This window comes from Ptiloglossa arizonensis, chromosome 7, assembly GCF_051014685.1.
Source record: "Ptiloglossa arizonensis isolate GNS036 chromosome 7, iyPtiAriz1_principal, whole genome shotgun sequence".
Lineage (NCBI taxonomy): Eukaryota > Metazoa > Arthropoda > Insecta > Hymenoptera > Colletidae > Ptiloglossa > Ptiloglossa arizonensis.
Window position 1 is genome coordinate 3199100 of NC_135054.1, and position 24610 is coordinate 3223709.

Genomic DNA, 24610 nt, shown 5'->3' on the forward strand with positions numbered 1-24610 from the left:
AAGCTGCAATCAGTGACGGGCATAATTTTATTCGAATTACGAAAGAGAGTAACGGGTAACTTTTTACGTGTCAAAATATACGACACGCACATATCGCTTATCAAATTAATAAAATCGATATTTAGAAATCAATGTTTAAATTTTGTTTGGTTCAAACGAAAAAATACATTAAATCTAAAATACATTAAAAGCGGTTTTAATAAGATTAAATAGGATCAATTCTAGAAATTATTAGAAACGAAAAAGATAAAGCTAAGAATGTGTGTAGCTTCGAAATATGTGCAAAGTACACACAAGAAGCTAACAATCTTAAAAGTATGACAGTAGTGGTTAATTGTCCCCCTTGTTTAATATAAGGAACGATAAATATAGGATACGATGATAAAATCTTGCATTGTGTAATATAAATGAAAAACAAGATATCTCGATTGAATAATCGTACTGCGAAACGACTGTAAGAAATAAGTCTGAACAACTCGGTGTAAATAATTTTTATCATTTCTAGAGTAGACCAGGATTTATCCGAAAGAAACGGATATCGTGTAAATATGAATTGTACATGAATTTAAATTGAACATAAAATTGTAGTTTCTTTTGTTCCTTGCTTAATCGTGTTTACACCGCCCTCGATATGTTTAGAGTTTAATAATTAACAACCTTACTGTCGAAGACAAGCTAAATAAGAATAGAAAGGATCGAGATAAGGCTTCGAGTAGGCTTTTAAAAATTCTTTTTACTTGTACCAGCGAATAAGTTTTAATTTCGATATAAGTTTGTCCAAATAACACGGCCGGTCGAGTAAACGTTTATTCGTTATTCGAATAATTATTCATCCGGATAATAACGGCTAGAAAATTTCTTACCTTCCATTTGTTACTCGAAATTTGTAGGTAGATGAACATTTTGCTCGTTCCTTCCTACAATGTAGACAATTAATCCAGCATGGTATTAAATTTCAATATATTTGCACACAATTTCTACCTAATTGGCATTTTTCATTTCAGTTTATAAGCAAGTTATTGTGTAACTGGTAAAAAATTAAATTCCTCGTTCATAATTGCCTTTTTAGCGGGTAATATTGCTAAAAATTAATTTGTGTATGAAATCTCGGTAACACCTTTTCGTACGGTCAGAAAAAGGAACAAGCACTTGCACTCTCCGCGGCTGATCTGTCCACTTGTTTATACCGTTAGGATGTGCCGGACCGTCAACTAATCGCTCGATTATTCCTCCCTTCTTGAATCGTTAGCAATACCAATATGCATTTACTAACTTCTTCGCGAAATCGAACTCTATGGTGAAAGAACAACCGAAGCTTTTGTATCTATACTCTTAAAATAATTGAATATCGGTTATTGTTTTTATATTATTTCTATAAAACTTTAAATCTGCAAATTACGTAGCAGCTAACAACGCAGTGTGCGAAAAATATCGAACATTCGACAAATTTATTCTATTGAAAGTGTTTCGCGTGAACACGATTCACGATTAACGTGAACTAAGTATAATGTAATTTGTACTTAAAAATCAAATATCAATCGAGTGTAACTTATGCTCATAATTTACGTAGCAAATTTAATCTATCGATTTTAGTTCGATTTTAATTGATTAAAATATTGAACATTTTTTTCATAACATTCTATTGTAATATTAAACTTCAATTACACGCGAACATGGTTTCTAGCCGGAAAACACTCGCTGAGAATTTTACAGAACAGTTTATACAGTCGACCTAGACAATAATTAATATTTACGAATTGTCGTAAATTTTTAAGCTCGACACTAAGATTATTATTTTTCGTTAATTCAAGTTGTAACATTCATTTGCACTCTTAAACGTTCTCTGTTTGTTGTTAAAAGTTACGAGAAGTTACTTTTTTCGTAATATCAATTTCGTAATTTCGTTTTCAATTACGTCCTTTTGGAAAATGATAAACTGGTTTTTTTTGTATTTTCTGCGATGCTTGTAAATATATGTATAGCAAGGTAATTGTTATTGTCGGTAAGTATAGTGAGAATTATATTCTCTTAATTATATTCTAATAACAATACAAACTATGCCGTACAAATATTGGTCTCAAAAGACGAGAATTACATTACTTAAAATACGAATGAATATTTAATAAGAAGTAAAAGTAAAGAAAAAAGCATAAATAAGAAATTATATGAACGATACCCATACATCGAAATTCTGCAAATGAACAAGTGCCAATCGAAGAATAAGGAAAACTTATTTAAATCAATAATTATAAAATTCTTGTGAAAGTTATAGTGAAATAATATAGTGTGTCATGCAAAAAGCTAATAAGAACGGATACTATCAACATTGATACTCGAGGGTCTTTGTTTTTGTCGTAATTTGTCGTAACCATCGAAGATTATTGTTACTCGAATAACGCATAATTCTTAAATTGATTTGACTACGATTTATGAGGGTAGCTTTATTGGTAAATAATATTGTACTAAAAAGTGTTGTATCATTTATGACAGTTCCAGATCATGCTCGTACCGAAATGTCATATGGTACGAATAAAGTTTATGAAAAGAATTCACGTAACACTGGATTGGCTAATGACACTTTCTCTAATAATTTGATCAGTACTCGTAAAAGCGTTTGTATTCACCATAGCAAGAACATTATTTGCATTTTCTTTACTGGTTGCACTTTTCATTTTCACAGGTTTCTTAGATTCGACATTTACCAGTTTAACGAAATATTTAAATTAAATTTGAATAAGCAGTAAGAGATGGATATCCGCGATCAAGAAATCAATCTCTGTACAATGAAGTTGCTTGTTTAAAACACTGACAATTTTTATCACAAACGAAGATCAAATTGATCTTTTCTTCCTTCGAATAACGGATGGTATAATATCGTTAAACGTTTGAATAACATCGAGAAATTGACACACTGTCTCAATAATTCGATAACAATAACAAATGTACGTACTCATAGCCTGTTGATAATCATGTTTATGTACATCTAGAGATAACCTTCTACTAATAATAGCACACGTGCTGTATGTACAAGTGTAACAAATAATTTAGGAAATCACATGGTAAAATATTTTACGCATTAATACTTTCGTTAATGAAATTTCAATTTCTCGGTCCAAAGTCACTGAACTAACGCTCAAAGCCAATAAATTCGTATTGACGTCGGTCACAATAAGTTCTAATAAGGATTATACGATTCCATTTTAATAAACCACCGATCACCTTCAAATCGTATAAAAAAGTAGCCATAAACAAATTCTTTTCTTATCACTTTTCCTGTTCTTTGATACAACCAGTTTCTCGTATGTTCACCCTGAATATTTCAAAGAATTTCAAACAACAGATTACATACGTTCGTCACCATGTGTAATACATTTTATAGATATATTATCGATAAGTATAGTAATTTGGGGTAATTTTTTCTTAACTTATCGTTCCAATCTTATCGTACCTTCCCCTACGACGAAACTAATAACTCGACGTGTGTTCAGCCCGTTTTCTTACTACTAATTATGAATCAATTATGAAACGAATTATAATAGGTTGCTCGATAAGTTTTGTCGTTCGATAAGGAATAGCGCTATTAGTTTCGTTGTTTTATTCTTCTAAAAATGGTACTACTCTTTGATGAACATGTGTGAAGTTTTATGTAAATCTCTCGACTCGTTCGTATATTTACAGTTGTTCAAAGTTGAAGTGTCCTAGTATGTTCTTGCAATGGAAAAAACGACGAAACTTATCGAACAACCTAGTATTATACATATAGTAACTGATGTAACTATTTTATTTTAATATATAATACACAATGTGACTCACAAATTCTGTCCACTCGAATATCTTCCTTATTTGAAACGATACATGAAAATGCTGTTTCGTATAATTTAATGCAACGTTAAGTTTTCGATAATATATTTCAACACCATCTCGGGTAATCCTCTTCGCGGACGTCGTCTTGGCTTTGTTCTAATTTGTCAATAGAATTACAGACCGCTTGTCTTACTAAATGAAAACCGTAACATTATGTTTTCTGTACACTAATGTCGATGTCCTTTGAAATATCGACTTTCTTATTGCAATCGATCGTCCTCTTCTATTTACTTGTACAGAGACCGAATAGCGTAGAAAAGCGATAAACGAAGAACAGAACATCAGTCATCGAGAGGCGAATGAGACTCGAGTTGCTGCAAGAAACCGAATGGCGAGTCAAAGTCGTCTTTCAAGTGCAAAGAGTTAGAACGCAATAGAGGTTAGAAAATTGCTGACAAATGGAGAAAAAAAAAGGAAATGAGTCTTGTGCGAACAACTAAAATTACCTGTGAGGAAAACACTGATAGATAAAAATATAATGTTTCGATAAAATACTTTACAGAAATCTACAATTACAAAAACGATACTGGATCAAGTCACAGAGTTTTATGTAAAGATCAAATTTTCTTTTAAAGTGCTGTCGTTTCTGCAATGCATGGATTCCTTTATTATTTTGGTACGGACGACAGTTACACTTATTCGGACGAAAAAAGCCCTCAATTTTCTGCCAATTTTTTCGGAAAAAGATTACACAATGCAACTTCAACAAGATTAATTATTTACATTTGACAAATTTCCTATGACTCGACAAAACAACTATATTTAGATACGTAAATATAAGTTTGAGATCGATGTATCAGATTTCTTTTTTTTTTTTAAATCTTCAAAACTGTTCAATTTTAGTGTTGAGAATTAGACAGACTCCTTAACGTATAATATTTTATGTACATTCTTGTGATACTTTGTGATTGTTAATATTCTTTTATAAGCATGTTTAATAAATTCAGATTATTCCTTTCGAAATATTTCTTATTTTAAATAACAAATGTCGCGATACCGATCGAAATATCGAAATTATCGCATTTTCCATATTAGTGTAATTTATAGGGTGTATGTAAAGTTTTGCGATCGGCTATTATCATAGAATAACTCTATCCGAGGAAACGAGCATCGTAGATTTTTTTAAACTTCATCCTACTTTGACATGTAAAATGGAACTATCATTTTTGTTTGACAGAGTTTGATGCACGTGCTGAAGTACCGTGGCAAAGTCACGGAGCCGGAAGCACGGTATTACATGAAACAAATGGTAACAGGCGTCGCGTATATTCACTCTCAGAAAGTTGTTCATCGAGATTTGAAGCCAGGAAACATGTTCCTATCGGACCGTATGATCGTCAAGATTGGAGACTTTGGACTGGCGACGAGGCCTGACGGACAGCGAAGACGAGTGTAAGTTTTTTTTTTTTCTTTCTATTACTATTAAGAAAAAAATCTCACTGATTTTCTACTCAATTGAGTGAAACACCAAGAATAGTAATTTATCAATGACTCGATCACCGCTTTGGAAATACCAAAATAAAACGAAGTAGTATTTTTATTTCTATTTACACAGACAGTATCAGTGTTCATAATCCTCTTCGCAGTCTTTTGTTTTTACACTATAATTACTTTTTATTTAAATATCACATTATAATAATATCATGTATGTATTTTATCTTTTTTTTTTTCATTTTTTCTTAACGCATTCAACCTTATTATATATGCAGCTAAGTACCTACTCGTATTGAAAATCGATTAGCATACTGGTCCAAATCTTGGTCTTCATAAAATGAATTTTATGCAGAAATGAAACATATTTTATTCGTACGCTTTTGTAAAAAAAAAAAAAAAAAAAAAAAAAAAACAACAAGAATACAACGTTTGCAAATATGCATATAGCGAATCTTCGAGCCTTTAGAATTCGTTTATGTGAATTGAATTGAATAAATACAATGTACCTTTGGTATACAAGCTTTGTTTGAAATGTTAATTACAATCCAATAGAATTTAATTGTATAAAAAATACGTTTACTTTGTTTTCTATGCGAAGTACGTCGTGAATTATTTATTTTTCGACTACCTAAAAGGAAATCGTTCAAAGGAAAAACACTTGCACACTGTATACCTATTGTTCCAATTAAAAAAAAAGAAAACGAGGTCATAGAAATATAGATCCTGTTGTACCGTTCAACTTCTTCCTGTATCAGGTTTTTCTATCCTCAACCAAACAGGAAGTTCGACCGGTCCCAACTGCATGACGCACCCTGTATATACATAAACCAGCGGCCATATGTAGACTTGTGTATATACAAGTTATATTAATTTTCGAAGTGCGTACATTTGCTCAGAAAGCTCGAATAGATACCGCCATTATGTTTTTGAACAACCGTTTATCTCGTCTTATCTTGAATTTAATTTCCCGAAGGCGACAGTGACGCTTTTGTTCATTATTTCGAATATAATTAAACTATGTCTCGCGAAAAGAGAATACAAATTATAAAAGTATCCTCGATCACTTTTTAAAGTCGAACGTGCATTATACGTTCGGATGTTACAAATGAATTTTACCATGCTTGGTTTAAAACTTGATTATTCCCCGTATACGAGGAATTTGTAAATTATATCTCTTAAATACTTATGCAACAGCGGGTTAGATCGATTTTCGTGATATCGATCGAACGCAGGAATGAACATTACACCAGAACAAGATCGTCGAGCGGAATTTCATCGTAAAATCTGGAAAACCTATCGAGAGATCTCCAAGAACCTTGAAATGTCCAGTGTAGTTAGTTAACAAGTTCTGTACGCGCACGCGCGTGTGTGTAGCATATTAAACAACATTGAAACAGTAGATGATGTTCCTTGAAAAAGAAGGTTTAACGAGGAGCAGATAAAGTCTACGGATTACGTATATTTTAATATCTATCTATAAAGTTTTGTATATTATTTGGGATAAACGTAATGAGATTTTATACGATCTACTCATTTTCAAAAGTAGATGTGCGATTAATGTGAACTGGTACAGCATCTGTTCATGTTTCTCTAACAGTGAGAATTATAACGATTTTCGCTCGTTTAAAACTTTGATTATTTAATATTTAACGGTAAGCCAGCGAGGACATTCGTAACAGTTTTGCAACTTAATTAGAAATTATAATTACCATCAATATTTTTACTGTTATTACTGTTCATTATCGTCAAAAACTCTGAAAGAAACACAGATGTTTCAACTAAGAAATTGCAAGAAGAATTAATAAAAATGTTAATTAACGATTAATAATTTGTTTCAAATTACTCACCGGTTGAGTATGAGAACGATATCTTTCTAGCGGGCAAAAAGGGACAAAATTTTTACCTCTGTAGATAAAAGATTACAAAATTTTAATTTAAGTTTGTGAATTAAATATTTTACAACGTTCGAATGAAAATTGAATCTGTTTGAGAATATTTTAGAAAAATTTGAACACGTTATGAGACACCGAGGTTAAATTTTTCATTGTGATGATCGTGCGATACGACTTCTGTACTAAAAGAATGGTTTCGCGATAAAAATACTAACGGTTTTACCTGTTCTGCGTTTCGTCGAATATAATTATTAATGTCAATATACAAAGATGGTTCTCTAAATCGTAAATGTACGATGGTCGAAAACAATATGAAAACCTCTTTGTCTATCAATGGCATCATGATGCAGTTTACAATTAAATTAGTATTAGATTCGTTTTCTTATACAACCTTGAATTTATAACGAACAAAGAGAAACATACCAAATTATGAAAAAGGAAATACAAATTATAAAAGTATACTCGATCACTTTTTAAAGTCGAATGTGCATTATACATTCGGATGTTACAAATGAATTTTACCATGCTTTGTTTGAAACTTTATTGAATGTAAATATTTCTCCATTACTTAGCAATTGGATGTCTCTATTAATTGCATTTACGTATATCATTTACTAAAAAATCAGATGGGTCTATTCAAGTGAACAGTACTGTAATTTTAAACCAATTTTTACATTTATATTGAAATATCGAGAAATCTTGGTTAAAAAATAAGCATCAGAATTATCCAATGTTTCGAACACACTTTAGAAAAATCGACGAGCAAGAATTGTTTTGCAAAAGAGCACAATTTGAGTATGAGAACTGTGATCCAAAGTAATTATGACATAGATGTATGTACATAAGTCTAAATTTAATCCATTCGAATTGGACGGGGAAACACTTTAAATGCATAGGTAAAGAATACTGCCGGATCTGTATTAACCTTTCATTGCATTTGTATATATTTGCATTGTGTATATATACATAAGCTTAAATTTAATCGATTCGAATTGAACGACAAAACACTTTAAATGCACAGGTAAAGAATACTGGCAGATCTATATTAACCTTTCATTGCATTTGTGTATATTTAAGCATGGGTAATCATATTATTCTAAAGAAAACACCAAATATACAAATTTTGTTGGCTTTTGTGACCAATTCTGTAAGATTTTCTACTTTTTTGGTTCATTTTTACATACCTATATTTATAAGTATAATTATTTTTGAAAATAAATTCTGAAAAGGCTTTTCCTATAATTTATTACCAATTCAACAGTAGAAAGGTTAAATCTACGATAAAATATATCGGTGAATCCATACTTGTCTTGGACTCAGTGTTTATTAATACCGTTGGCGCCATTCACCGAATACAGGGGATCATAGACCGATAAGTGTGTTTAAATATCGCGAGAGATTTACTGCTGTCAATTGTAAAAACCTGTATGGGAAAAGGTTGAATATATCAAGTAGACAACGATCCTAAATATATTGCGTGTGTTGTCGAGATATTTTTATGCGAAGGTAACGTTAATAAAACGAACTGACCGACACAATCACCCGACCCGAACCCTATCGAAATGTTGCAAATCGACATGGAAAAATAAAAGTAAAGAAAATCGAAAAATACAAAACAAGTACGTATAGTATATATCTTGTTAGAAGGAGCACGTGCGTATCGTTTTACAACAAACAGTTTTAACCACTAATTATTAATGTTACAATTGTAAATTAATATTAATTGGAAAAATAATCGAGTTCTTCACGCGAATAATTTTCTCGTCCCAAGAACTCGATAAAAAATATTTGTAATTTTGTTGCATTTATCGAACGACTCGAGTCTTCGTCTCCAGTTAATAAAACAAGGTTGAAATCCTTTTGAAAATATATTTTCAATTTCTTTGAGCTTTCTAGGAAAATATTTGTCGTCTGCAAATTAATACACACCTATTTAAACTAACTATGCACTTACATATGTATGTATATATAGCCGTCATTGTGTACAGAATGAACAACTAGAAACTGACTCATCGAACAGCACGGTTTCATTTCTTATATAGCCTGTATCTTCGAAGAAGATCGAGGTGACCCAGAATTTGTTAAATGGCACAATAATTTTCTTTGTAATACAACATTGCAGCTGATTTAAAAACGAAGTGAAAGATATGTCACAATATGACCTTCGAACAACCTTGATCCTCGGTGCACAGAGAAAAATTTTATCCAGTATTACTTACTTTTGTTAATTGACACATTCTTACATGTTTCCAGAACCGAAGTAGGGACTTGTAACCGTTAAAAGGACGTGTCTAGGCTTATTTTTATTAGAAAAACCTCCTCGATACGTTGATGATACCCTCACGAAGATACAATGACGAACATGACACACGAATCGTGGAAAATATCCAACAGCCTGTCATTGAAGCTTATTTCAATAAAATTTGAAAATATGTGCCAGTAATTGTGAAAGTAGTTTGAAAAAATATCATAAAAAATTGTGTTACACCGATCAGAGTTATATTTATACGAAGAAGATCGTACGAGTTGGCCATTATTATAATCACTGTCGTAGATGAAACTGGTTGCGATGAAAATGATTGTCAATTCGAATCTAGCCCGTGAATTAAAGAATAAATAATACTGTTTGTACGTATCGATGTTTAAAGTCGTTCAGAGGTCATGTTGTGTATATGTTATCGAAGTCGTTCTTTTCAATCGGCATAGTAGTACAGAAAGTATAGCTGCTATACCATTAAACGAGATCACCTCGATAGATAAAGTATCGAACCTTTCGATAAGCTTTTCCAATTGCAACGTATTCCATTTTTCTGCAATCGACCAATGTAAAATTATTTTGGACGAAAGTTTCTAGCGACTTGTCCTCTCTAGTGAAAAATGAACTTAAACTAAACATTTTTCAACTTATTAACGCATGCATTCTGTTTGGTAATCGTTTCACAATGTGAAAAATATGTACATATTTGTAGCAGCTAACGTATCGAGTTCCCTTTCGATCCAATTTACGGTAAAACAAATACGAGGGAGTATGCAAATGTTTAAAAAATTAACGAATTCAACAAACTTTGCACAAGTACAATTTGATAACACCTTTTCACATATTTCTTTAATCGCACTTTGTACAAGTAAAAACATGGTAATTCATTTATATGCACAGGACAATATGCGGAACACCGAATTACATCGCACCGGAAGTGTTGTATAAGCAAGCGTACAGTTACGAAGCGGATGTTTGGGCGCTCGGATGCATACTTTATGCCCTGCTGGTGGGGCAACCACCTTTCGACACTGCGACATTGAAGGAAACTTATGCTAGGATATGTAACAATCATTATCGAGAAGTTGACGACACGATGGCAAGTCGAAGCGGACAAGATCTCATAAGGTGGCTTTTACAACCGAATCCTGAACTCAGACCGTCTTTGGAAAGGGTGAAAGAACACGCTTATCTCACCAAGGAATACGTACCAGTTTCCTTACCTCATACCTGTTGCTACCAAATGCCACATGCGTCGATAATCGATCCTATGTCGTCGCCCTCTTCGAACTCCACGACTTCTAGAAATCAGAAATTCAATAAAAATCAGGTAAGCGTTCAAACCGTCCTACAATGTCCTCTGTATTATTCGTTTGTGATCGTTACGTTTCGAAACGTTGCAATCTTCGTTGATTCGTTGAACGCGCGTAATCTAATCAATCCTGATACAAAGGAGATGCACACTGCACAATAGATTTACAATCTGTTTGAAATTGCCATTTTAGCGATTGACGTTTGTGCACGTGTCATAGTGATACACATACCGATATACTTCCAAATTCCATCTCTGGGATCCATCTCGTCAAAAGCACTAGCCATATTCGAACTAAATTTCGATAAAGGATAAAACAAGGATCTTGAGACAGTTATCTAGAAAAAGTAGAAACGTTACATTGTAACAAGTGTAAAAGTCTCCACATCGGAGATAAAACCATATTTACAGGCAGAAACGATTCTACCGAGTGTTAGGTAGTAGATATATGTGTGAAAAGTTATAGACCTTGAGCTGCCAGAAACAAACTGAATCATTGTTACAGAAGGCTATGTATTACTGTGCATACAAATCTATGACTATGTATACAAATCAACATTTGAAACGAAACGATCAGCTTCACTTAGCAGCAAAAGAGTCCTTCTCCACTAGAATAACTAACACTCAACTACGTGTAACGCAACAAGCTCTGGGCGAATTAAAGAAATTTAATTAACGAAGGAAGATTTATTTAGCTTACTTTTTAGATATTAAAAAACATACCAATAGATCTTTCTGCACTCTTTAAAAGTCAACAAAATTGTTTAAATCAAATTGTATAAAACAAATCAAACTTTCTTTAAATCATAAATTTCGTTGGACAGTTTGTTATATGATTTCTTTTTTTCGAGCCTAGTAAAGTTTTGGTAAAATAAAGAAATGTCCTCTATAATTTTGATGGCTCGAAATAGAGAGATTTTTGCAAAAGGACGATTTTACGATTAATAAATAGGATGAAATATTGGAAGACAATCGATAATTGTAAACTAATTGTAAGTTGTTGTAATTCATTTTATAAAAGTACGAGAGGATTCGTCTCACCTGCAAACATAAGATATCAATATTTTGTTGAATATCTATTAGCACAATGTATCATTATGGAAAGTAGCGTTATATCGTTTGAAAAATATTTAATATATGCTTTCAGGTTTGGCCAACCATATTATCGCAAGAAATATCTCATCGGTACCAGCAGCAAACTGTGCATATACAACAATCTCAACAACCGCAACAACATCATCATCAACAACAACAACAACAACAACAGCAGCAACAGCAGCAGCAGCAGCGACAGCGGCAACAGCAGCAGCAGCAGCAGCAACAGCCGCAACATCAACAGCCGCATCAAATTAACCGATCGCAGAAAAGTTTAAGAAAAGGGATGAAAGTGATCAGCTGGTTGGCTAAGAAGCTTCCAAAAGTTCCGAAATTCCGACAGCGATTGAGCAGCGTTCTCTGTCCGGACCACAAAAAAATGGGATACGTGGCTCAAAGCGTGCAGATGCACCGAGCATTGGAAGCATGCATTACGGAAATGAAACAGAAAAACATGTTGCAAAATCCTCCATCCGTAGATGACGTTGTACCTCTCTTCATCACCAAGTGGATCGATTACTCGAACAAATACGGCCTAAGTTTTCAACTTTCTGATAAATCTGTCGGCGTTCTCTTCAATGACAATACGAAAATTAGTTACACACACGACAGAAGGTCGGTATCTTTTTTTCAGTGAGTTGATATATATTTTTTTTATCAATTATTAAAATAAATCGCGTTTTAGATAAAAAAAAAAAAACGTAAATTAAACAGTACATCCGATTTTACAGAGAAATATGTGGTTTTAATCGTTTATGAAAGTATATATTAGATCGAGCCGTGAATAACTTTCGCGTCTTTCGGTTAAAGCTATTCGCGTATAAAACACGTCACCGGGAATCGTGATATAACGTATTTATCATAATCGAAGATGGTTTACTTCCATTTAATACATTATCGATTCCTTCTTGGTAGAGGTGCGTCGATTTTGAGCCAAAAAAGTTTTCGTTGAATTTCCGAATCTTCTTATTGCCTTTCTCGGAAACGTGGTATTGTCGAAACAGCACCTTCGAAGATGTTTATCCGTTAAACTGAAATACCTTTACATCGCTACTCCCACCAATTATAAAAACTAAAGATATGTGCTTTTTAGCCCGCTATATTAAAATTCGATAGTGACAATGTTTACAAAATAAACAGATATATATGTATTTATGCACGTACACGCGGGCGAGCGTGTCTATTTTGTAAACGATGTTTGTTCGTAGCTAACTTGTTATTTCATTAAATTCTGGAAGCTATTTGAAACGAACATTCCCCAAATATTCAATAGTTAACGCCCAGGGACAGTACGGTATACGTTAAAGTAAAAAAAGAACGAGTTACAATGCTCATTTTTTAACAGACCGTTGCATAACGATAAGACTTGAAGAATCAGAGTTAACGATGGAGTAACCTCTCGATAAAATGCTCACTGCCGGGCCCACGTGGAATGTTTTAAGGAGGAACAGTAACGAATCTGTTCCTGAAATATGGATCTTTCGTATCTCGGGCTCAGTCCAAGGCTATGTGTTCACTTGAGAGTAGAACTGTCGCGAGTTGCTTTGGGGAGTGTTCTTCGTTAGCGAAAACTGCGTTTGAGAATCCGACAATCACTCTTAACTCAGACTCCATTGGGTGAGAAACATTCTCAAGAACAACTCGCGACAGCTTTACTCTCAAATGTACACGTAGCTTAACAGTAGATTTACCATCCGGTTAAAACGAGTGATTCCAACTGCTTTTACTTAAAATTCTATAGCATATTTTCAAAAGACGTTGTGACCTTTTCTATTCTCTAGATATAATCAATTTCACATGTATCATGAATTCCTCTTCTTCCTGAATCATCGATTTTCCTTAGTTACACACGAGGAACACCTTAACACTGGAACTACCGATAGATTTCAGTATATCGAAGTATTCTTCAAATTTATCTCAGGAAAATCGATAATTGAGGAAAAAGAGGACACTTATGAAATTGATTATATCCATAAAATAAAAAAAGTCGCAACAGCTTTTGAAAAATTCTATAGAATTTGAAGTAAATTTCTTTGTAAAAGCAATTAAAACCAGTCATTTCGACTGGTTGGTAAATCTAGTGTTAATATACTGGAATCTATCGGTAGTTCTAATGTTAATTCACGTGTGAACCGTCTGATGAGGTATACTTGTTGGAACGAGCACAACAGTGAGCACGACTCGTATTAAAACCGCTCGATCGTCGAGTTTCAATGCGATGTTGCTCGCACGTGTATTTGTTTGACGAGAATACTGTAAACCGACAACTTTTGTATCTCTCATCGTATCTTTACGAGAGTATTATCAATGGACCGATAAGTTTCTTCCGATAAAAGCTGAAACTAAACTAGTTTGTATTCCGAATATTTCACTTATACGTTATACGAATCATTTCTGAAGAACCTTCCATTTGTAATTAAAAATAGTCCAAATGCAGTCCGAATAGTCGAATACTTGATCTTGTTTTATCGTGAAAATCTTGCCAATCCATTTTTCATACTCTCATAAAAATGTGCAATGAAGGCTGTAAAAGTTTTTAATTTGCGTTAATAACGCTCCTATTTCGTAATGTCAAAGGACGTAACAAGTAGTAGAAACGATTCGATACATTCTATGGAAAGAGAATATAGCCATTTGTCGATAGGATACCGTGTATAGTTTTGGATATAGACGAATAATAGTTTAGTAGATGAATTTAACGTTAACATTTTTATAACCTCTTTTGTCTTGAGATGGAACCGAGATACGCTCGTAATTTCTGTCGAGAAGAGTAAACTTTGAGAGAGAATTAAAATTGTTATATTCTTGTCATAATATTATCATTGGCGAATTGGTAAAAAGTAGGACTTTGTTCCAATTATTTTTCATTCGAATCGTTTACGAATTCGGCGAGTGAAAATATTACGTGGTGAAAGAACCTACGTTTCGTAACATGATCACCCTAGGAAGAAAAATGTGGGGAACCATTTAACAGAATCAATTCCTGGCGCAGAAAAGTCCTTTACCATTTTGCAATCCGAGGCATCGTCACCGAGATATAAGCAGCTAAAATATACCGGTGTGACTCCCGGCACGCGCTATTTATACCTCGGTCAGCTGAGCACGCGGTCCCACATGCATACACACACATACACACACACACGCGCACACGTGCTTCGCGTCGAAGCACATTTAGAAGTAAACAGTTTAATTACTTTTATCTCGATAACGCAATCTCAGATTGCAAAATGATAAAGTATTTTTTTATTTATCATATATTAACACAAAGAATCGATCCTGACGAAGGTTCCAGATTTTTATTAACAGTCTACACGCCACAATCATCGCGAAATATTTTTCTCCGATCGAAACGACCGACAACAATTTTTTTAAATAATCCAGATGCATACAATTCCAGATGTGTATTCTTACGTAATAGTTCACGCGGTTATGAATTCCGTTTACACGTGATCACAATTATACAGGTTGTCTAACGATAAATGCCGTTTGAAATAACGCCTAAACTATTTTCGTATAGAACTCGACGGATTAAAAATTATATTTCTATTTTTATTTCTTAAAGGTTATCCAAAGGTTAACTTGAATTTTTTAAATGGCACTGCAGTATTTTCTCGATGACATTTTGTTAAATAAAAGATAATCAATTTGACGATATAGATACACATACGACGGAATAAGGTTTAAGGGCACGCAAAATTAGAAATCCAAGATCAAACAAATTACGGGAAAAATGAATATCGTACAATTGTTTAAATTGCGTCAGAAAACAGATTTTCCAAGTAATAAATAAATAATATTTGTTCTTGGGATATAATCCCGAGCAGCTTGACGAAAGTCGTTCCGAGAAGAACAACTTTAATCTGTGGCGCAAGTTTTGTAAAATTGTCGATTTTTCGAATTTTATCGTAATTAATTCATCATTCTTAAGACTTTCAACTTTTAAAAAATATAAGAAGAGAACGATCAATTTTGTCTCATTTCCGAATTAGATATTCTTTTAAATCTTCAGTTAGAAAATTCAAATTATTATATTTTATTATATCTTCGATGAATTCCCGAGACTTTTTAATCGTAGCCGGTGACGATTGGCTCCAGTTCGAGATGGAAAAAGTTAATTCTCGAAATATAAATAATTTCGATCTCGAAAGATATATTATATATAACAGGTCCCTAATAATCTCAGACCTAATCCTCACCGATTTTAATGATATTTTGCAGTCTTGTAGATTCACATGTAACTACAACGATAACATGTTATAGTCGTAGATGGCGAGTTAGTTATGAAACAAATTAATGCAATGTTTGAAAAAATCGCTTATTTAGGAATACTCTAGCAATAGATCCATTCCATTCAACAGTAGCTGTGATGTAGCGACAAGCGTAAGAGATCAGTAATATAATATTTTGTCTCGGATTCGAATCCCATGACGCTTAAAATTTTTTTTCATTTTTTCTCTTATCAATCGTATCACATTGTATTACTTTTTAACACTCGATTAGAAAGATTTAACCCTTACCGGTCCTATGTCAAGTATTGTTCGACATCACGTTTTTTACACCAACTCCAATGTCAAACCAAACTCGACATCACACAACTACCTTGCTATTTAATATAAATGAAAAATATACTTGTTACACACCCTGCATTGTTACAATACCACATTTCAATGAGATCACTTTTTTTAAATATATTTCTTAAATTGATTGAAAAGTTGGTGGTAGGTGGAAAAAAAAATAAATAAATTAAGAAGCGCAAAGGGTTAATAATTTTGACAGTTTCGATCATTTTTGAAAGTATAAGCTAAGCGATTTTTCCAAACTTTACACATAGTTTTCTCACAACTGATTAGCCATCTGCGGCTGTAACTCTGATTACGATTGTCGTACATGTGAATTTACAAACCTGTAAAATATCATTAAAATCGATACTGATCGATGAGAATAGGAAAAACATCTCTTCCGATGTCTAAAATGGTATTTTTTTTCTGTCGTCTGCAGTATCCTGCAACGAAACCACGATCCTGCAATTGACCAGTGCAGAACACTATTTATGTAGTTTTATTTTATTTGTTGCAAACGAACGTATCTATTACATATCTCATAATCCCCAACATACGCGCAACAATATATTGCAATGAACTCAATAATAACAACTCTGTCCAAAAATAGATCGTTCTTTTACAATGAAAAAGACTTATCGCTCGAAACACCTATACCAATACACCTATCGTTCGTCTCATAATGAGAACAGGTCGTACCTTCTGTTTCGTTTACTATTTAAAAACAAGTCGAATACTAATAACAAGGTCTAACTCCCCGTGACCTCATTCTTTTTGTAAACGGTGTAGACTTAACCCAGACCATGATTCTTCTTATTATTCTTTATATAAAACCACCAGGTGGGCGTGTTTGAAAAACGAACACTTCAGCGGATATTTTAAACGTTAAACGTAAAAGAACTATTCAGGAAATGTTTATTATTCTGTTGTAGAACGTGTGAACAATTCCTCGAATAAAGCATGTGCGTTGTTAATCAATTTGAAACATTTCGCGAAATTATTCATTCTGTGAACATCTTTCTCTAATACCCAAAGAATATGGTATTCCTTTTATAACGTTCTTTAACGTTTCAGTTGTATCGTTGCGTTAAACGAAAAAGCAAAGTCATAGAAAAGTAGACCGTGTTGTAACATTTTAATATTTTCCACTAGTATTTTTTTTTATTCCATATTCAACGAAACGGAAGGTAGAATTCATCCCAACTACTATTTCCTGATTTTCCAAATGGTCAGATTTTCCAAATCGCGACCCACGGTAGAGTAAACGTTTTTAGTCTATCTGTTGTTTTCTAATTAATCAACGTCAATTGTGTTTCAAGTTTTTCATTTTGTTCTGACCACTTTAAAATGACATTTGTCACACGATGTTCACGTTTTGAACGTTGACTTGAAAGTAAGGGGATACGTACATACTAATGGAGGACAGGATGTTCAAACAATTATGGAGTCATTTGTTCGTTAGTCATGATCGATCTTTCCGAGAAAATAAATACAGTATTCCATGTCAAGTTGTCAAGATATTTTTCCTGTTAGTTTATCGTAAAGTTATTCGCTCAACTGCTTCGTAGATTGTCTCGATTCGTACCCGAGCTTGTGACAACCTGAAAGGAAATGCTGTACATGCTACCCGCGACAAATGTTATTTTTGTGACTCGAATCAATGTCAAAGAAATAAACTAGAACTTGTATTTGTAAGAAAAGATAGATGAATTTAAAAAAGTTCAAGTTATTATTCAAGATATTCACGGTTGAAAGAAATGAAAATGTTAAATGTTTCATCAGTTCCATTTAATTTGTTTAAAAATACGTTTCCATTTGCAAAGAAGGGTGGAGTATATGACTACCGAGGACGAAGTAACGAGATACCATAGAGAAGAAGACGTTCCAGCTGCTCTGCAAAAAAAGCTCGAATTGCTTCAACGTTTCACACAGTACATGGACAACTACATGACCGAAGGTAAATTGCAAACGATATAATCGATAATATAAATTTGTAAATATTACGTTTGTAATGAACGAATTAAGATATTTCAATATGTTTGTAAAATTACTATATAAGTAAATACCTAATTATGAATTTATTTATTCCACGTATTGCACATATTTTTGGTCTTTTTTTACGCTTCGAGTGTAGTTTTCATTTTATTCTCAATTAATTTTCACATTTGCGCATTACATTCATCTACGATATGCTTGCATAACCAAAATGATCAATTTTGTTCAAGGTGGTGAAATTAAGGAATACCGAGCTGTTTCAAAGCAACCGAAGAATGTTTGCATACCGCGAATGAGAAGATGGCTAAGAACAGATAAGACCATCGTAATGGAACTGACAGTACCTCTTTTACAAGTGAATTTCTTCGACGATCATACGAAACTAGTAGTCTCGCAAGAATCACCTAGTAGAGGGTACTTAATAACGTACATTGACACTAGTAGACATACGTCCTCTTATTGGTTGAATGATCTACGAGATTTTGGCTGTACAACTGATCTCTACGAACGTTTATATTACGTGTGTAAGGTGTCTAGAGAATTTGCAGAAATGCACAATAATACGATTGCTTGACCATCAAAGACACATAAAAAGTACACTGCTTGTTGAAAGGTTGGAAGTTTGAAAGGTTCGTTCAGTTTGAAAATTTCTATTTTCTGTTAGCTGCACTCGTGTAACATGCGTATAATGTATTTCTTCATTTTCCATTTTAAAAATGATCGAAAACAATAATGTTGATCTTGGTGATACAAAAAAGATATTAACGTTCGATCTAAACTAATAACAAATTTTCAAACAATTATCATTTTAAAGTATAAACTTTGTTACGTTATACTGTATAAAAGTACGAAATTTATCTTATTTAGATTAATTTAATCGTTAAAGAGAATCGCATCATTATTTTATGCGTGCATTTTGATGTTTGAGAAATGCATCGATGAAATTTTAAATTTATACAAGTCCATTAATTTAATTTTGACGATAAAACGATATGTACAAAGCAATCTAATATCGAACTATCGCAAAAATCTCCATTACCGGAAAAAATTATATTTGCATTAGGCGTACAAAGTATTACAATTGCAATTAATATAGGGAATAATTGCATTCACGACAGAATTGAATTTTTGAAACGCTCCTGTTTTCTACTTTAGAGAATTCGTAAGATATTGAAAGCATTTGATGAATATTACAAAAATGTATATATTATAAAATATGCACTTAATAACGTATTTTATCATGCAATATTAATACAAAAAAATGTCTAAAAATAATAAGTACTAATTTTACATCGTAGTTAATATTTTTATATAATACAATTAATAAAATAAAATAGTTCGTAGTATGCAATCAACAAGTAGAAAAAAAAATACAATAATTTTATAAAAATACTTCACCATTGTATAAAAAAATTTAAGGCTTATTAAATTATTTCATACGAATCGAATTCAAGAACTCGGTAATTATACCTTATTGATTCGGTTTATAAATTTAGAAAAGATGTGATGATTGAGATGTACCGAGTGCAGCTGAATAAAAGACATTGTTAAGTGAATACATAAAAATGTCAGGTACATCGTGTTTAGATTTTGCGATCAATTATTTCCTTTACAAAGTATAACAAAGTTGTGATACATTACGTTTTGTATGTGGTTAAACAAAATCAGTAAGTAGATAATACATAATCAGTGATAGAAACTTCAAGAATAAGAGCCACAATTTTACCTCGTCTTTGTTCCTTAAATGTTTTATAAACACTGTAGTGGTTTCCATAGACTTTTAGTTACAAATAAATACATGATTTTGTACCCATAAAAGGATCCAAGTAAGGTCTCACTTCGAACAATCGTATTATTTGCATTCGGTAACAATTGTATTTTCAGTGCTATTATGAATGAATGTATGTATATGCACAATAGTGTGAAATTCTAAAGAACAATGAATGCAGTGTTGGACGCATTATTCCGTAAACACATTTACGGTTACACAAATTTAAATAAATTCTTAACTTATATCGTAATTACAAAAAAACGTGCACATAAAAATTATTAAATATCAATACACAAATTAAAGATTTGTCCGTAAAAGATTGTAGAACATCTCAAAATTATTTTTCTATTATTTGTACGAAATCCCAAAATTTAAACGTTGTATATTATAACGCTTCAATTGCAATAACTTTTTCTAATTCTACATCGAGTAAAACGTTGTAATATTTCACTTAATTTCTATATTGTAACTTGGTCTATTTTCAATTGTTTCGTTTATAATATATATTTTGTTTTCTCGAAATCAGATTCAAATAATTTGTAGTTACTCGTTATTCTTTGAAAATCGATTATTGTTTTATAAAAAATATTTAATTCGGTATTTGAAGCTTCGAACAAGTGCAAAACAAAATTCTCGTTTGTCTATTTGTAAGTTTTCGTGGAAACACACACACACACACACACACACACACACACACACACACATATATATATATATATATATACACACACACACACACTCAATTGTCAACAAACATACACCTTCACGGAAAATATACAAAAATGAAATTTTAGCGATTAACACCCCAATCTCAGAGTATACCTCGAAAGTACAGTGTTCTTTCCGTGAGGGGTTTGTGTATTCATTTTAGTTTTGTTGTTACGATAATTAGGAAAAAGTTGGTACGCTTTTAAAATACCTTTACCAATTGGTAAACCATTGAGAGCATTTTATAACGACGAATATTTCTTTTCGTATCGACGATACGTCATGGTGCAAATATTCTTACCTTAGATTAGATCGGAGCTGTCCAACTTTATGCTCAGGATCAACATTGATATTATATAATAACAGTAAATTACGAAATAATAAGTTATTACATTAGCCATGGTCGAAGTTAAGCGAAATAAAATAGGTATACAAAAACGGAAGCAATGGAAACTTGTATTAATATTCAATTACAGTAGTAGAATACTTTGTAATAAAAAGAGAAAGAAAATACTTAAAGGACAAAAAAAAGTGAAAATACGTTTCAAAAAGGACCTTTCGTTAAATAAAACAAACGTAAGTTGTACTAGAAGAAACATTTTTAACAATACCAAACATTCATAATCTAAGTGCCTATATCGAACAAAAGTTTCCCCGTACTGTGAATCTATAATAGATTTTGGATACTTTAGAAAAATTTCGTTTCTCGAGCAGTGATCATTGAAAAGAAAAAGAAAAGAGATTATCGAATTACAAATAAACCGAGGGCACCAATTGGACGGCCTTGTCGTAAATTATTCCAAATTACATCCATCGTTTGATGTAATGTATGTACACAGCAGTGAAAACGTAACGTTAAGTGGACCAATTGAATTGGCTTACAAGCGACGTAGCGCACATTAATTGTTTTCCTTGGAACGATTACGGTGCATAATCGTTTGAATTAATCTATCGTGACTCTTCCATGACAGAAAATGGTCTATTTTCTTGCATATACGCTTCGTTGAAAAATCTTATATACTTAAAAATCCTTCCATTTAGAATTTACCGAAACAATGCTATATGTATTTCCAGTAGTATACAGAGCAAGTCTGTATTTCGGTAAATTTTGTGTCAAATGTTTCGATCAGTCGTTTCTTGGAAGTTCACGACACATAACTCATCCATTTACCGTATCGTACCTCGTAAATGCTTAACAATGGTTCTATTTCGACTTGGTTACTTGTATCGTTACCAACGCATTCTTTGTATCCGAGTTTAAAAGAACATAACACTTTCAAAGTATTTACATCGGTTATTAAGTATTTCGCAAATGTTTTTTGAAACTGCTAAAATTTATAATAATTTGTAAATAAACTAAAGAAGTTGAAAAACTAGAATGAAAATACATCATCGATATTAGTTCGTAATGCCAAAATGTATAAAACTAGTGAAATGCAAGGATTTACGTTAGTAAAAATATTTCAACGTTTAGCTAAACGTAATTTCATTTTTACGAGGGCTCAGAAGAACGATGAGTTAATAGATTGCACTTCGTATAGAAGAAACTCGAAATACGGTATATCTCGTCAGACGGTAATACGTAATAGTATATGCGATGTATATATTTAGTAAGAAATCATGTTTACGCGGTACCGTTTTCACATGTTTTTGATACGGTTCACAATACTTAATTGTTCGAACGTGACGCTCGTTTGACGCCTCTGCGGTGAAATACTAGAAATTAGGTAAGTGCGATTTCGGTATTAAATGTATCGTATTGCGCAACGTTCGATTCGATTTTCAAGTTCTATACATACCGAACTTCAAATTTGTATAAGATGAAAAACGCAGCTGGTAAATAATAATAACGACGATGTAAAATATTTCTCTCCTATATTTAATATCGAATTAAATCGAATCGCATCAATAATATTATTAGTCGATTTAGCATTGTACAACGTTTGAAATTTCTCTATAAATTACCATCTTTGAATCGTCTATCGATTTCACCCGATTGAAAAATATCGATCGATAGATGGTTTATAGTTTAAAATTCAAGTTTCTTTAAATTGTACAACTTGATCGATAATTGATACTTATGTATTATTGCTTGTTAATACGATTGAAAGTCGACTCGGACAATACGAAGCCTCGAATTAATCGCACGTCCTAAACTCAGAGGCCTAAAGATCCTTAGTAATCCTAGTCATGCTCGTTTTTCGCTTCGAGATGAGCGAAAAGGGTATCACTGCCATCGGTTCACGCCGCAGTAGCGCGTTGTTGCTGTATTCAGGCTGTTACATTTTAGATAACACTATTTATTATTCTTTTCCTTCTTCTTTTTCTTCTTTTTATTATTATTATTATTATTATTATAGATAATACCACTATTGTAATTTTTATTGCAAGTACACTTGTCAATATTATCATTAATCCTGTTCTTGACAATTTTCTATAGATTAGTTCGATTTGAATCGAATAGAAACGATGTAATACCGCCTCTCCGAAATATGTACATATATATTGACACGTGTATTTAAAGTAAACGCCGTGCGCACTGGACCATCAATGCCACTCGAATCTCTTCGACGAAAACATCAAATTTTAATTTTAAAACGATCATCAATTTTCCGACGAAGTAAGTTCAAATTTCGTACAACTCAATTTTCGTGTTTGGCAATTGAGTAAATTTCGCGAAAGTTTATACCTATCGGCATTGATTGTTTACTTTTAAGCGATCCAAATAGTTAAGTTCCGTCAAATTTATCTTCATTCGGTTCGAATGTGGCGAAAGTGCGTAAATTGGATTTTATGTTCTTTGTTTATTGCGGTTCATTTCCACTCTCGCTATTTCGTTACCTCGCCAAAGATGTAATCGTTTCGACTGTTCATTTGGTCGGGCTGAGATGTGCGTTGACCCGAACCAAGCATTCGGCTCGACAACCGAGCAAACGTTCAGCGAAGGTCGAGCGGAAACGAAAGAAAGCGATATAGGATATAGCGAGAGAAGATTTATTTCTCAATGGCCCTGACAGGCCAGTTCGTGTGACGATTATTATGGTATATAATACATATACACACCTATGTTCGTATTAAATTTTTCCGTTGATAAAACGAATCGGTTGTGTGTTTGCAAACAGCGAAAGAGAATGTTGCCGAGTTTAATTATGCATAAACGTATGAACGTTATTTGAAAGTGAAATGTGTATAAAATTTTCTTCCAATACTACAACATTTGTTACTATATTGGTTTTTATACAAAGTTATGATTTCCGCATAGTATTGCATAAAATGTTCGTGGTACATTAGCGACGCGTTGCTATTGATTTAATTATAAGCGAATCTTGAATGAACATAATTTTGTTTCCAAATTACATATTTCTTCGTATTATCGTTACAAGTTATTGCACGACTTGTCGCAATACGCATTAGCAGTACTATTAATGTTATTAGTATTTTTATTATTATTATTTTCATTCTCATTATCGATATTATCGCTTACAATAATATTATCGATTCTAGTATTCTAATTATATTTAGTACAACGATCGTTGACGATAAATCGTGTGTCCATTTGCGAGAGACATTTACGTGAACGTTTCCAACAAAGAAATGTCTATTCGTTTGGAACAACTTCGAATTGTATTCTGATAGCTGTTTTATTTTTTATCAATGTTTTATATCGCAATGCACGTTACACGGGTTTCGTGCAACTAAATGGCAATCGATGCTAAGGATCTC

General features: G+C 32.7%; 1 protein-coding gene across 2 annotated transcripts in view; it reads left to right on the top strand.

The window, feature by feature from the left end:
* The window catches only part of LOC143148976 (serine/threonine-protein kinase PLK1), a 70880-nt gene extending 51259 nt beyond the window's left edge, over positions 1–19621 (top strand). Inside the window, exons 4-8 of one of the 2 annotated variants that reach the window (XM_076315850.1) lie at positions 5042–5256; positions 10348–10777; positions 11907–12469; positions 18237–18370; positions 18639–19621. In XM_076315850.1, the coding sequence (XP_076171965.1) occupies positions 5042–5256; positions 10348–10777; positions 11907–12469; positions 18237–18370; positions 18639–18982 (1686 nt within the window). In that variant the 3' untranslated portion in view covers positions 18983–19621. The remainder of the gene's footprint in view (positions 1–5041; positions 5257–10347; positions 10778–11906; positions 12470–18236; positions 18371–18638) is intronic. The other variant, XM_076315851.1, reaches the window with a different exon arrangement.
* Positions 19622–24610: the final 4989 nt, after the last annotated feature.